Source organism: Oncorhynchus mykiss, chromosome 1, assembly GCF_013265735.2.
Source record: "Oncorhynchus mykiss isolate Arlee chromosome 1, USDA_OmykA_1.1, whole genome shotgun sequence".
NCBI lineage: Eukaryota > Metazoa > Chordata > Actinopteri > Salmoniformes > Salmonidae > Oncorhynchus > Oncorhynchus mykiss.
Genome location: NC_048565.1, coordinates 73,262,638 through 73,276,094, shown reverse-complemented (window position 1 = coordinate 73,276,094; position 13,457 = coordinate 73,262,638). Strand labels below are relative to the sequence as shown.

Sequence of the window (13,457 nt, the reverse complement as noted above, 5' to 3'; positions counted from 1 at the left end):
CAGGCCTACCACCGTCGTGTTGTCAGCGAACTTGATAATGGTGTTGGAGTCGTGCGTGGCCACACAGTTGTGGGTGAAGAGGGAGTGGAGGGGACTAAGCACACACCCCTGTGTTAAGGGTCAGCGTGGCAGAGGTGATGTTGCCTACCCTCACCCTCTGGGGTCGGCCCGTTGGGATCCAGTTGCAGAGCAAAATGTTCAGACCCAGTGTCCTAAGCTCGGTGACAATCTTGGAGGGGACAATGGTGTTGAACATTGAGCTGTAGTCAATGAACAGCATTCTCACAAGGTATTCCTCTTATCTAGGTCGGTGAGGGCAGTGTGGAGAGCAATCGAGATTGCGTCGTCTATGGATCTGTTGAGGCGGTATGCTAATTGGAGTGGGTCTAGGGTGGCTGAGATGGTGGAGTTAATGTGTGCCATAACAAGCCTTTCAAAGCACTTCATGATTACAGACGTGACTGCTACAGGGAGGTAGTAATAGTGGCTTGAAGCCTCAGAGTTCTTAGGAACAGGAATGATTTTGGTCATCTTAAAACTTGTGGGGATTATAGACTGGGACAAGGAGAGGTTGAACATGATTGTGAATATGCCTTCCAGCTGTTTTGCGCTTGCTCTGAGAATGCACCTTGGAATACCTTTCAGGCCCACGTCCCTGCGGGTGTTGACCTAATTAAAGACTCTCTCACGTCAGCCTCGGAGAGTGACATCACCCAATCCTCTTGGTCGGTGACAGCCCTCACACCTGTCTCGATGTTGTTGTTGTCAAAACGTGCATAAAATGCATTGAGTTTGTCTGGTAGAGAGGCATCGTTAGGCAGATCACGGTTGGGTCTTCCTTTATAATCCTTAATGGGCTGTAGCCCCTGCCACATGCGGTGGGTGTTGGAGCCTGTGCAATATGATTCCACCTAATTCCTATATTGTCTTTTTGCTCATTTGATGACTCTGCAAAGGAAATAGCAGGCCTTCTCGTACTTATTTCAGTCTTTTGCTGTAGCATATCACTTGGCCAGGACAAAGCTCCATGTGCGGTAGCCCTGTTCTTTAGTTTAGCACAAACCTCAGTGTTAATCCAGGGCTTTTGATTGGAGAAGCAGCAAACCCTCACCATGGGTACAACGTCACTGATTCATTTCCAATGTCCTGAAAAACATATTCCAATCAACGCTAGCAAAGCAGTCCTGTAGCATAACCTCTGATTCCGGCGACCATTTCTCAACTGAGCGAATAGTGGGTACTTTCTGTTTCAGCTTCAGCTTGTAAACAGGAAGTCAAAGTATGCAGTAATGATCTGATTTACCGAATGGCGGACAAGGGAGGGCCTTGTATGCTTGCTTATTATCTACTTATCTGGTTGCTGAAAGTTGACCTATTGACCATCATTGTGGAGTAGAGGTGTACCTGATGCTTCATTGTGAAGTTTGCTTCATGCACAATAGCAGTGGTCTAGGACTTTATCCTTGCTTGTGGCGTTGGAGACGTGTTGATGGAAGATAGGGCATCACATGTCTTAGTGACGCCAAATTAAAATTGTGGCAACCAGTAAGGCAGCCTCTGGGTATAGATTTTCCTGCTTGTTTATAGCCTTGTGTAGTTTTAAGTGCCATCTTGTTCTTTTTATTGTCCCGTATACAGCAGTCACTATAACAGCTGAAAACTCCCTCGGGAGATAGCAGGGTCGGCATTTGACCATCAGGTATTCCAAGACGGGTGAGCAGTGGGTTGACACTTCCACAGCACTGGAATTAGCACACCACTTGATGACACAGGGGTGTGTGATGAAGAGGCAAACCCCTCCCCTCTCGATTTCCCTGACTTCACTGTCCTATCCACCCGGTGAATGGAGAATCCATCGAGTTGGATAGCCATGGGGTTATTTTGTCCGAGAGCCAGGTTTTTGAAAAGCAAAGAATATTGCAGTTTCGAGAGTCCCGTTTGTAGCCAATCCGTGATCGGAGGTCATCCATCTTATTATCTAGTGACTGTACATTATCCAGTAGAATGGAGGGAAGAGGTGGCCGGCTTTCCCTTTGCCTTAATCTCACCAGGATCCCCCTCTCTTGCCTCTGTAACACCGGTTCTTCCTCTTGGGTAGCCCGGAAATTGGGTTGGAATTACAGAGAGTCCAGGGCAGATGAATCGAAGTAAAAGCAGGAATTGGGGTAAGTAACTGCCGATCTGATGTTCAAGAGTTCTTGTCGGTTGTAAGAAACAATAATGGATACATTTCATGAAAATAGAGTAGAAATAAATGACAAAATACCAAAGTTGGGTCGGAGTTTGCAAAACAGCGACCCTCCAGAAGATGTAAATAATTCCTAGGGCCAGGAGTTGATGTGATCAGTGCCCTACTCCCTTACAAATATAAAAGCATTGGTTTAAGCATGGGTTAGACTGAGTGTTCATCCACTATACTTCTTATTCCAGTCTTTTTTTTTCCGTAAAGGGAAGTATTGGGATGCAGGGCATGTTTTCCTGGTCATATTACTTGGCCAGGAAAAATTACTGTACCTAGAATGCCTCATACAGTTGTAGGATCTTAATTTGAGCCAGTTTGCTACAGCAGGAAAATAATCCTGCAGCCACAAGAAATGTGAATTATTGTGTGGATTATAATTATTGGAAATTTTTGTAGGGGTTAATACATTTTTCATAAGGGAAAATCAAGTCTGGAATTTCAAAGTGAAAATGACAAACTTCAGAAGCCTTTTCAAACTTCAAATACACTACAAGTTTTACATTTCCTGGAAAGTTTCAGAAAAGTTATCCTGCAACAGGGTGATCAAATTAAGATCCTGAATGTGTAGGTCTGTAGGTTTGTGTAATATGGTCTTCAGTAAAGTATTTTGTTTACACTAATACTTTATTTCCTCACAAATGAAATCTGAAGCTAAAAGGGAAACGAGGATAAATTTGGCACTTAAACTGTTCCTTTGCATAAGTGATAAGCATTCTTGTTTTACCATATCATATATTATGTCCGAGTTGTTTAAACTTTGTTGTCCCTGAAGCACCCACTAAAAGGTTCAGGCTCTTGATCTTCAAGCCAACTCTCATTGCCACACTATTACAGCCAATATGATATATCACTGTCATCGTATCATAGCCAGTCTTACAGTGTGATAATAGAGCTGTAATAGCATTGTCATAGCACATAATAACATGGTAAAAACAGCTGTTGAATGGTTGGGCAGCACAAACTCTTCTATCTAAACCTTTCGAAAAAATGGAGAAGGATCCTTCAGACACAGTTTGTGGTGTGTGATCACAGTTTGTGGTCCTCAATAGCTTAGTTTGAAGAGCATGGCGCTTGCAAAGCCAGTATAGTGGGTTTGATTCCCAGGACCACCCGTATGTAAAATGTATGCACGCATGACTGTAAGCCGCCAAAAGCATATATTATTATATATTCTTATTATCCTTATTATTATTAGAAAATATTATAAATAATATTATTAAGATATATATTACAGTTCAGCATGGTTAGGATCCCATAATGGGATTTCTCTAGATCATTGGTTTCTGAGTTTCATTGAACAAAAGTGTGTGTGCACCAGACATTCTATTAGCTGTCAGATATTCTCCCTAACTGCTCAGTCACTGGTATCACATGCAACCACAAGAGGGCAGCTTTGATCTTTTTTTCAGGTCATCATACTGTCTGGTGACTGGCCATGGTGGAATGATCAGAGCTACAGCGCTTTCTAACCACAAATAAGATTCTAACCATTTACCCCAACCTTGACCTTAAGCCTGACCCTACCACTAATTTAAGAATAAAAAGCTAATGTAGGCTACTTGTTTGTCATTATTGACGAAATTACAATGGCGTTTCTGACATGACCATCTAGTGACTACCATCCTTTGATTTTACAATATAACATTTTGATTTAACATAAACCCTCATCTGCATTTGCCTTCATCAGTGATGTAATGTATTCTGGATGAGACCAATGAGCATAAGGTCTAATGAAGTTCAATGTGTTTTAGATGCATTAATGACATAACACAAGCGGACACCACAGCTCAGAGCGAAGACTGCAGATTAGATAAGGAAGGTGCTGGTCATTACCTCACCAGAGGGATACAGTTACCTCCCACTCAGGTCACCATCATCATCCTCATTATCACCCCCCATCCCTCTGCCTTGATATGGTGTAAATTAATCAATACTTCTATAGCTTTTTGACCCCTCGTGCATCAGACATCTGAAAGGACTTAAAACGGTACACTACATGACCAAAAGTATGTGGACACCTGCTGATCGAACAACTCATTCCACAACCACAGGCATTAATATGGAGATGGTCCCGCTTTTGTTGCTATAACAGCCTCCACTCTTATGGAAAGGCTTTCCACCAGATGTTGGAATATTGCTACTGGGATTTGCTTCCATTCAGCCACAAGAGCATTACTGAGGTTGGGCACTGATGCTGGGCGATTAAGCCTGGCTCGCAGTCGGCCTTCCAATTCATCCCAAAGGTGTTCGATGGGGTTGAGGTCAGGGCTCTGTGGAGGCCAATCAAGTTCTTCCATACCATTCTCGACCAACCATTTCTGTATGCACCTCGCTTTGTGCACGGGGGCATTGTCATGCTGAAACAGGAAAGGGCCTTCCCTAAATTGTTGCAACAAAGTTGGAAGCACAGAATGGTCTAGAACATATGCTGTAGCGTTAAGATTTACCTTCACTGGACCTAAGGGGCCTAGTCCGATCCATGAAAAACAGCCCCAGACCATTATTTCTCCTCCACCAAACTTTACTGTTGGCACTATGCATTCGGGCAGGTAGCGTTCTCCTGGCATCCGCCAATCCCAGATTCGTCTGTCGGACTGCCAGATGGTGAAGCTTGATTCATCACTCCAGAGAACTGCTCCAGAGTCCACTGCTCCAGAGTCCAATGGCAGTGAGCTTTACACCACTCCAGCCGATGCTTGGCATTGCAGGCTTGTGTGTGGTTGCTTGGCCGTGGAAACCCATTTCATGAAGCTCCTGACTAACAGTTATTGTGCTGATGTTGCTTCCAGAGGCAGATTGGAACTCGGTAGTGAGTGTTGTAACCGAGGACACACGAAGTTGTAACCGAGGACACGCTTAAGCATTCGGCGGTCCCATTCTGTGAGCTTGTGTGGCTGACCACTTCACGGCTGAGCCGTTGTTGCTCCTAGACATTTCCACAAAAACAGCATTTACAGTTGACTTTAGCAGCTCTAGCAGGGCAGCAATTTTACAAACTGACTTGTTGGAAAGGTGGCATCCAATGACGGTGCCACGTTGAATGTCAGTGAGCTTTTCAGTAAGGCCATTGTACTGCAATGGTTTGTCTTTGGAGATTGCATGGCTCTGTGCTTTATTTTATATACCTGTCAGCAATGGGTGTGGTTGAAATAGCCGAATCCACTCATTTGAAGGGGTGTCCACATACTTATTTATATATAGCATATTAGCAATATTGTAATAACGCTACATCTTTTGGAGTGGCTGCCGATCTGAGTTCTCTGGAACCCTCTTTCCGACAGCTAAAGGTTCGAAGCTTCTGCGCATTTACAGAATTCTCTACTTTAAGCAGTCTCTCTTCTACTCATTCTTGTTGATGTTTTGTACACTCAGTGTATGTGCTTTGATTGAAACAAAACACAGTTATTCTACAGTTTGTTAACACTATTTGCTCTAAAATTAGCACACTGTACATAGTTCTAAACATCATGGTACTTTGAAACAACACTGTACATAACTCAAGAAGATCTACATTCATATTCCCATGACAATGATTGAGATCAAATGGTTGGCATGGAGACGTTTCACAGGTACAACTTGAAGAATTATCATTCATGATTGATGATGGGAAATGTGATGGGAGGGTGACGTTGAAAAAAAGTTTTTGCCTGCACTAGAGATGGCCATAGCAGTCCACTAATAAAGGACTTTTTTATTAATATTTTGGGGGGGATTCTGATTTTTCAGGGGGGGGGGGGGGGGGGGCTGCAGCACCCTCAGCACCCCTACTTCCCCCGCTATGTATGTATTTCAATGACAACTTACCTTAGCCAAAGACTGGTCCAGTTCCCCTGTAAATGTTGTTCTCACAGGATTCACTCATGTGCGCACAGGCTGCATTGTACCTCGGATTCCTGTAGGCGCCCTTCTCGCCTTGCGCTCTCTCCAGGTCGCAGTTTGACGCACTCGGGGAGGACCAGCCTGCCTGACCACTGATACTCTCATCTAGACATATAAAGACAAACTTTACATTTCCAGACTGCGGTGCTCTCGGTGGTTCACCTTCAGTGTCGCCTCATCTACTGTATTTGCCTATTTAAATATTCAAACTCTGTCATCAAGGGTGAGCAAGCCGTTTGGGAATCAAGGACTGGAGGGAGGATATATGTTTAAAGCTGTTGATGCGGAATACAGCTTTCAGTCAGGGTAGAAGAGGAGAAGGAATAGGCTACAGTATCAACTGGATAGCTTTGGTTAAAGTTTTCTGAAGTTCCCTTGGCGTCTGGGATTGACATGGGTACCTTGCGCGACCTCCAATACGCGCTCCAGGAGAAGATTGAGGAGCTGCGGCAGCGGGACACGCTCATTGATGAGCTAGAACTGGAGCTTGACCAAAAAGATGAACTGATACAAAAACTACAGAACGAACTGGATAAATACCGGTCCGTTATCAAACCGGCCACGCAACAGGTCGTCAAACAGACCGAGCTGCACGAGCACCAACGAACTAAGAGACAGGCGATATCTGCCGAACCCACCGCATTCGACATCCATGATCTTAGCCATGTCACGCTGCCTTTCTACCCCAAAAGTCCACAGTAGGTGTACAGTTACAACAGGGGTGCCTGTTTCTGCATTACTGTATCATGTTTTGACGTTATGTGATACAGCCCGTGGCTGTGTTTATCTATTGTGCACTCTTTTAAGTGTGCGTATGGCGCATCAGGTGTGAGATCTGTCATATTCTTGCCATTTCAAATCAAGGGTTTCCCACATTGAATGATTTTTCTCTTTGCACTTTGCCATTGCGTATCAAATTATATACCTTATTTGACTGTAATGGCTCAGTGAGTAAATTCTTTAGAAGCCGAAAGAAGAATGTCAAATAATTAATTCATTAATTCATGTATCCACCCAACCATTAATATTAAAGATGCACTATGCAGAAATGTGTCTGCTATTTCCTGGTTGCTAAAATTCTAATAGCTCGCCTATTTTCAGTTTATGACAAAACAAGCACGTATAGTGTAGAGAACCATTGTACCATCTAAACCACGGTGAAATATTTTTCCATATACAATAATATTGTATTTTTAGCTGTTTGAAGCTGGTGCACAAAAACAACAGTAAAAGAGCAAAAACAAAACAAAACTTAAAAACGGGAAGAATATAAATATTGCACATAGAGCAGATCTAATGCTTCTTAGACTTGCTTTCAATGAGAATAACAGCTCTTCAAGTCAAATTTCTATGTGAATTTTGTGGGTCCCCAAAAAGTTATGTATTGCATCTTTAATTCATTTTCGCTCTCTCTCTTGCTCTCTCTCTCACACACACACAAACACACCAGCCTGGCAGAGTCAGTCAGTAGGATATATGCAGAAGTATGTGGGTGAGTACATAAACAGGAGAAAGACAGAGGGCAGAAAATACCAGCTTTATTGCAGGTTTTTTCTGTTGAATAATAAACTCATTTAGCTTTCTGTAGATTAATCATGTCTGACACCCAACAGATGCACCGTAAAGGGATTAACATGAATTTGACAGTCATTTACAGGCAGCTCTGTGGCAAATTCTGTGTAATGACACACAGTACAATACCGTAAAAATGACTGTATTATATTGTAAAAAAGCAAATGCTACAATAATCGGAATGAATAAATGGATGAATGAATGAAATTCATTGAGGGGAGGGGTTTGTATTTCACAATATTTTTATGTACTTACAAGGGATTGGTGCAAGCAGGTTGGCTACTAGGTAAAGTATTTACACATTACATCATATTAATGAATATTTGGTGTTTTATGTCACTTGCACTTCTAGAGGCTTTAGCAAACACTTCCAAACTGGCAGCAACTACAGTGCAAAACAGACCAAAAGGATATGGGGGAAACCATTTAAGGTTCAAGACTATCTGTCACTCCAATATGTCCACTATATATTTTAAATTGATGGGGCACTATAAACACATATAGTGCCTTCAGAAAGTATCCACACCTCTTGACTTTTTCCACATTTTGTGGAACATTTTGTGTCACTCACTGGTTTACACACAATTTCCCATAATGTCAAAGTGGATTTGTGTTTTTAGACATGTTTACTAATTCATGAATAAAAAAAATTAAGCTGAAATATCTTGAGTCAATAAGTACTCAACCCCTTTGCTATAGCAAGCCTAAATAAGTTCAGGAGGAAAAATGTGCTAAACAAGTCACATAATACGTTGCATGGACTCACTCTGTGTGCAGTAAATCAAATCAAATCAAATGTATTTTTAAAGCCCTTCTTACATCAGCTGATATCTCAAAGTGCTGTACAGGAACCCAGCTTAAAAACCCAAACAGCAAGTAATGCAGGTGTAGAAGCACAGTGTCTAGGAAAAACTCCCTAGAAAGGCCAGAACCTAGGAAGAAACCTAGAGAGGAACCAGGCTATGAGGGGTGGTTGTAATAGTGTTTAACATGATTTTTGACTGCATCATCTCTGTACCCGACACATACAATTAGGTCCGTCAGTCAAGCAGTGAATTTCAAACAGATTCAACCACAAAGACAAGGGACATTTTCCAATGCCTCACAAAGAAGGGCACCTATTGGTAAATGGGTACAAATAAAAAAAGCAGACATTGAATATCCCTTTGAGTATGGTGACGTTATTAATTGCACTTTGGATGATGTTTCACTACACTCAGTCACTACAAAGATACATGCATCTTTCCTAACTCAGTTGCCGGAGAGGAAGGAAACCGCTCAGGGATTTCACCATGAGGCCAATTGTGACTTTAAAACAGTTAGAGTTTAATGGATGTGACAGGAGAAAACTGAGGATGGATCAACAACATTATAGTTACTCCACAATAATAACCTAAATGAGTGAGCGAAAATAAGGAAGCCTGTACAGAATAAAAATATTCCAAAACATGCATCCTGTTTACAATAAGGCACTAAAGTAAAATGGCAAACAATGTGGCAAAGAAATTAACTTAATGTCCTCAATACAAAGCGTTATGTTTGGAGAAAATCCAACACAACATGTCACTGAGTACCACACTCCATATTTTCAAGCATAGTGGTGGCTGTATCATGTTATGGGTCTGCTTGTCATCAGCAAGGACTATGGAGTTTTTCTGTTGTTGATAAAAATAAATGGAATAGATTTAAGCACATGCTAAATCCTAGAGTAAAACCTGATTTCCAACAGACACTGGGAGACAAATTCACCTTTCAGCAGGACAATAACCTAAAACACAAGGCCAAATATGTACTGGAGTTGCTTACCAAGATAATTTGGAATGTTCCTGAGTGGCCTAGTTACAGTTTTGACTTAAATCGGCTTGAAAATCTATGGCAAGACTTGAAAATGACTGCCCAGCAATGATCAACAACCAACTTGACAGAGCTTGAGTAATTTTTTAATGAATAATGTGCAAATATTGTACAATCTAAGTTAGCAAAGCTCTTAGAAACTTACTCAGAAAGACTCACAGCTGTAATTGCTGCCAAAAGTGGTTCTAACATGTATTGACTCAAGGTCAAAATATAAATGAGATATATCAGTATTTCATTTTCAATACATTTGCAAACATTTCTAAAAACTTGTTTTCACTTTGTCATTATGGGGTATGTGTGTAGATGCCCCAAAATATATTCATGAGCCAGAAACAACAATACCATGCACCAGCTAGTTGTCAAAAGGTTTTTGGCGCTCCGAGAACACAGCACGTTACTGTATTCTGTGGGGTGGAATTACAGTACCATTCGGAAACAAATAAATACATTTTCCCACAATGCACCGTCATTTACAGTACGCTGCAGTAAATGGTTTCAAAATCAAATCAAATAATTGTATTTTGTCACATACACGTGTTTAGCAGATGTTATTGGGGGTGTAGTGAAATGCTTGAGTTTCTAGCTCCAACAGTGCAGTTATATCTATCAATTAATACCTAACAATTTCACAACAATACACACAATAAACTCAAATCGAAAGTATAGGAATGAAATTAAGAATATTTAAATATTTGGACGACCAATGTCAGAGCGGCATAGACTAAGGTTCCATTATTAAAGTGGCCAATGATTTCAATTCTATGTATATAGGGCAGCAGCCTCTAATGCGCTAGTGATGGCTGTTTAACAGTCTGATGGCTGTGAGATAGATGCTGTTTTTCAGTCTCTCGGTCCCAGGTTTGATGCACCTGTACTGACCTCGCCTTCTGGATGATAGCGGGGTGAACAGGCAGTCGTTGTCCTTTATGGCCGCTTTGGCCTTCCTGTGACATTGGGTGTTGTAGGTGTCCTGGAGGGCAGGTTGTTTGCCTCCGGTGATGCGTTGGGCAGACCGTACCACCCTCTGGAGAGCCCTGTGGTTGTGTGTGGTGCAGTTGCCGTACCATGCTGTGATACAGCCCGACAAGATGCTCTCAATTGTGCATCTGTAAAAGTTTATGAGGGTTTTAGGTGCCAAGCCAAATTTCTTCAGCCTCCTGAGGTTGAAGAGGCACTGTTGCGCCTTCTTCACCACACTGTCTGTGTGGGTGGACCATCTATTTTGTCAGTGATGTGTGCGCAGAGGGACTTGAAAGCATTCCACCTTCTTCACTGCAGTCCCGTCAATGTGGATAGGGGGGTGCTCCCTCTGCTGTTTCCTGAAGTCCACAATCTGCTCCTTTGTTTTGTTGAAGTTGAGTGAGAGGTTATTTTCCTAGCATCACACCTCCTCCCTATAGGCTGTCTCGTCATTGTTGGTAATCAGGCCTACTACTGTTGTGTCGTCTGCAAACTTGATGATTGAATTGGAGGCGTGCGTGGCCACGCAGTCATGGGTGAACAGGGAGTACAGAAGGGGGCTGAGCACACACCCTTGTGGGGCCCCAGTGTTGAGGATCAGAGAAGTGGAGGTGTTGTTTCCTACGTTCACTACCTGGAGGCGGACCCAGTTGTTGAGGGCAGGGTTCAGACCCAGGGCCCCAAGCTTAATGATGAGCTCGGAGGGTACTATGGTGTTGAATGCTGAGTTTTTTTTACTGTTGTTGATACCTAAAATGACTGTATAAATTACACTTTCCCATTACGGTATGGGTTGAAATCTAGGATCAGTCAGTATGTGTAATATAATGTATAATGAACAAAAATATAAACTCAACATGTAGTGTTTGTCCCATGTTTCATGAGCTGAAATAAAATATTCCAGAAATCTTCCATACACACAAAAAGACTATCTCTCTCAAATGTTGTACACAAATTTGTTTACATCCCTGTTAGTGAGAATTTCTCCTTTGCCAAGATAATCCGTCCACCTGACAGGTGTGGCATATCAAGAATCTTATTAAACAACATGATCCTTACGCAGGTGCACCTTGTGCTGGGGGCAATAAAAGGCCACTCTAAAATGGACGGTTTTGTCACACTACACAATGCTATATATGTCACACATTTTGAGGGAGTGTGCAATTGGCATGCTGACTGCAGGAATGTCCACCAGAGCTGTTGCCAGAGATTTCATCTTAATTTCTCTAGCATAAGCTGCCCCCAACATAGTTTTCAAGAATTTGGCAGTACGTCCAATCAGCCTCACAACCGCAGACCACGTACATTGTGAACAGAGTGCCCCATGGTGGTGGTGAGGTTATGGTATGGGCAGGCATAAGCTAGGGACAATGAACACCATTGCATTTTATCAATGCCAATTTGAATGCACATAGATACTGTGACGAGATCCTGAGGCCCGTTCATCCGCTGCAATCACCTCATGTTTCAGCATGATAATGCAAGGCCCCAATGTCACAGGGCTCTGTACACAAATGGTCCAGTTCTTCTATGGCCTGCATATTCACCAGACATGTCACTCATTGAGCATGTTTGGGATGCCATGGATCAACGTGTACAACAGGGTGTTCCAGTTCCCGCCAATATCCAGCAGCTTCACACAGCTATTGAAGGGGAGTGGTACAACATTCTACAGTCCACAATCAACAACCTGATCAACTCTATGTGAAGGAGATGTGTCGCACTACATGAGGGAAATGGTGGTCCCACCAGATTCTGACTGATTTTCTGATCCATGCCCCTACGTTTTTAAAATATCTTCCCAGTCATGTGAATTCCATACATTAGGGCCTAAGGAATGTATTTCAATTGACTGATTTCCTTATATAAACTGTAACTCAGTAAAATCTCTGTCTCTCTACACACACACACAAACACTCCTCTTATTGTCTCTGCACACATGCACATACGTACAGTACACAATCAACACTCACCTCTCTCTCCAACAAACTTGTGTGTGGTCTCATATGCATTTAGAGACACATTCCTCACCTCATGTTGCATTGTTTGTCTAACATGCCACTCAAAATCAATACACACCTCAAGGTGTATGAGAAACATTTGATGCTTGTCTCTGGAAATCAAACCCTGAACAAAAAGGGTTATTGATGCTATAATTATTTACTGTCTTCAAAATTGAGTTGAGGTTTAATCAATTTAAAAAGCCTGGAAATCACTTACCTTGAGAATATGATTGTGGTGGTGATGATGTGTTTTCTCAGATTTTCTGTTATTCTGATAGGCTTATTAGATGTGTGGTACCTGTAGCTATAAAAGGTGTTTTAGTCTACATGAAACATCAAAGACGCATAGAAATCAGCTGAATAAATAAGCCTTGCTGAGTGGCCAGCTGTGTCCATTGAAGCCAGATAAGAATGGTTCTGTCCTGGTGGCCTGCTGCACATGTAATATGATTTTAGGGTTTCATTGAGGAAGAGTCAACATGAAGGGAGGTTATTATTTGAAGAGGAAAAAGTATTTTTTCTTAGTTGTATCTGTCAGCATTGTGCAGCATATCACCCAAAGCCCCTTTTAATCCCCTGGCCTCCTTCCTTTGTTTTTCTTCAGTGAGGCACATTATATTGGTTGTGTTGGTCAGCTGGGTATCTGTCCTGGTGCCAGATGAGGACACGAGACGGAGGCCAAAAAAATGCCCTCATTTTCCTTCCCCTTATCTGTGTTGGTGTCAGCAAGTAGGGATCAAATTAAGTTTTGGAAAGTCTGTATGCCACATCCTTTGTCTCTATATGATATCTCTGAAACGTGTGAATGACAATTACTTCATGTGAAAAGTTTTGTACCGTCAGTGTTTGAAAGGTTATACTTCACTTACATTCACCTTAGACAACTTCATAACAGTTTTGGCGCATTTTTTTAATTAAAAGCATATTGTCATCATAGTCATTGT

The 13,457-nt window shown here is 42.1% G+C and overlaps 1 protein-coding gene across 3 annotated transcripts in view; it reads left to right on the top strand.

The window, feature by feature from the left end:
• LOC110528926 (cGMP-dependent protein kinase 1) overlaps positions 1–13,457 on the top strand; it is a 149,647-nt gene that overhangs the window by 14,016 nt on the left and 122,174 nt on the right. The window contains exon 1 of one of the 3 annotated variants that reach the window (XM_036984929.1): positions 6,120–6,819. The exons of 1 other annotated variant lie outside the window; for it this stretch is intronic. In XM_036984929.1, the coding sequence (XP_036840824.1) occupies positions 6,515–6,819 (305 nt within the window). In that variant the 5' untranslated portion in view covers positions 6,120–6,514. Of the gene's footprint in view, positions 1–6,119; positions 6,820–13,457 lie in introns of those variants that run through there. One more of the 3 variants, XM_021611105.2, reaches the window with a different exon arrangement.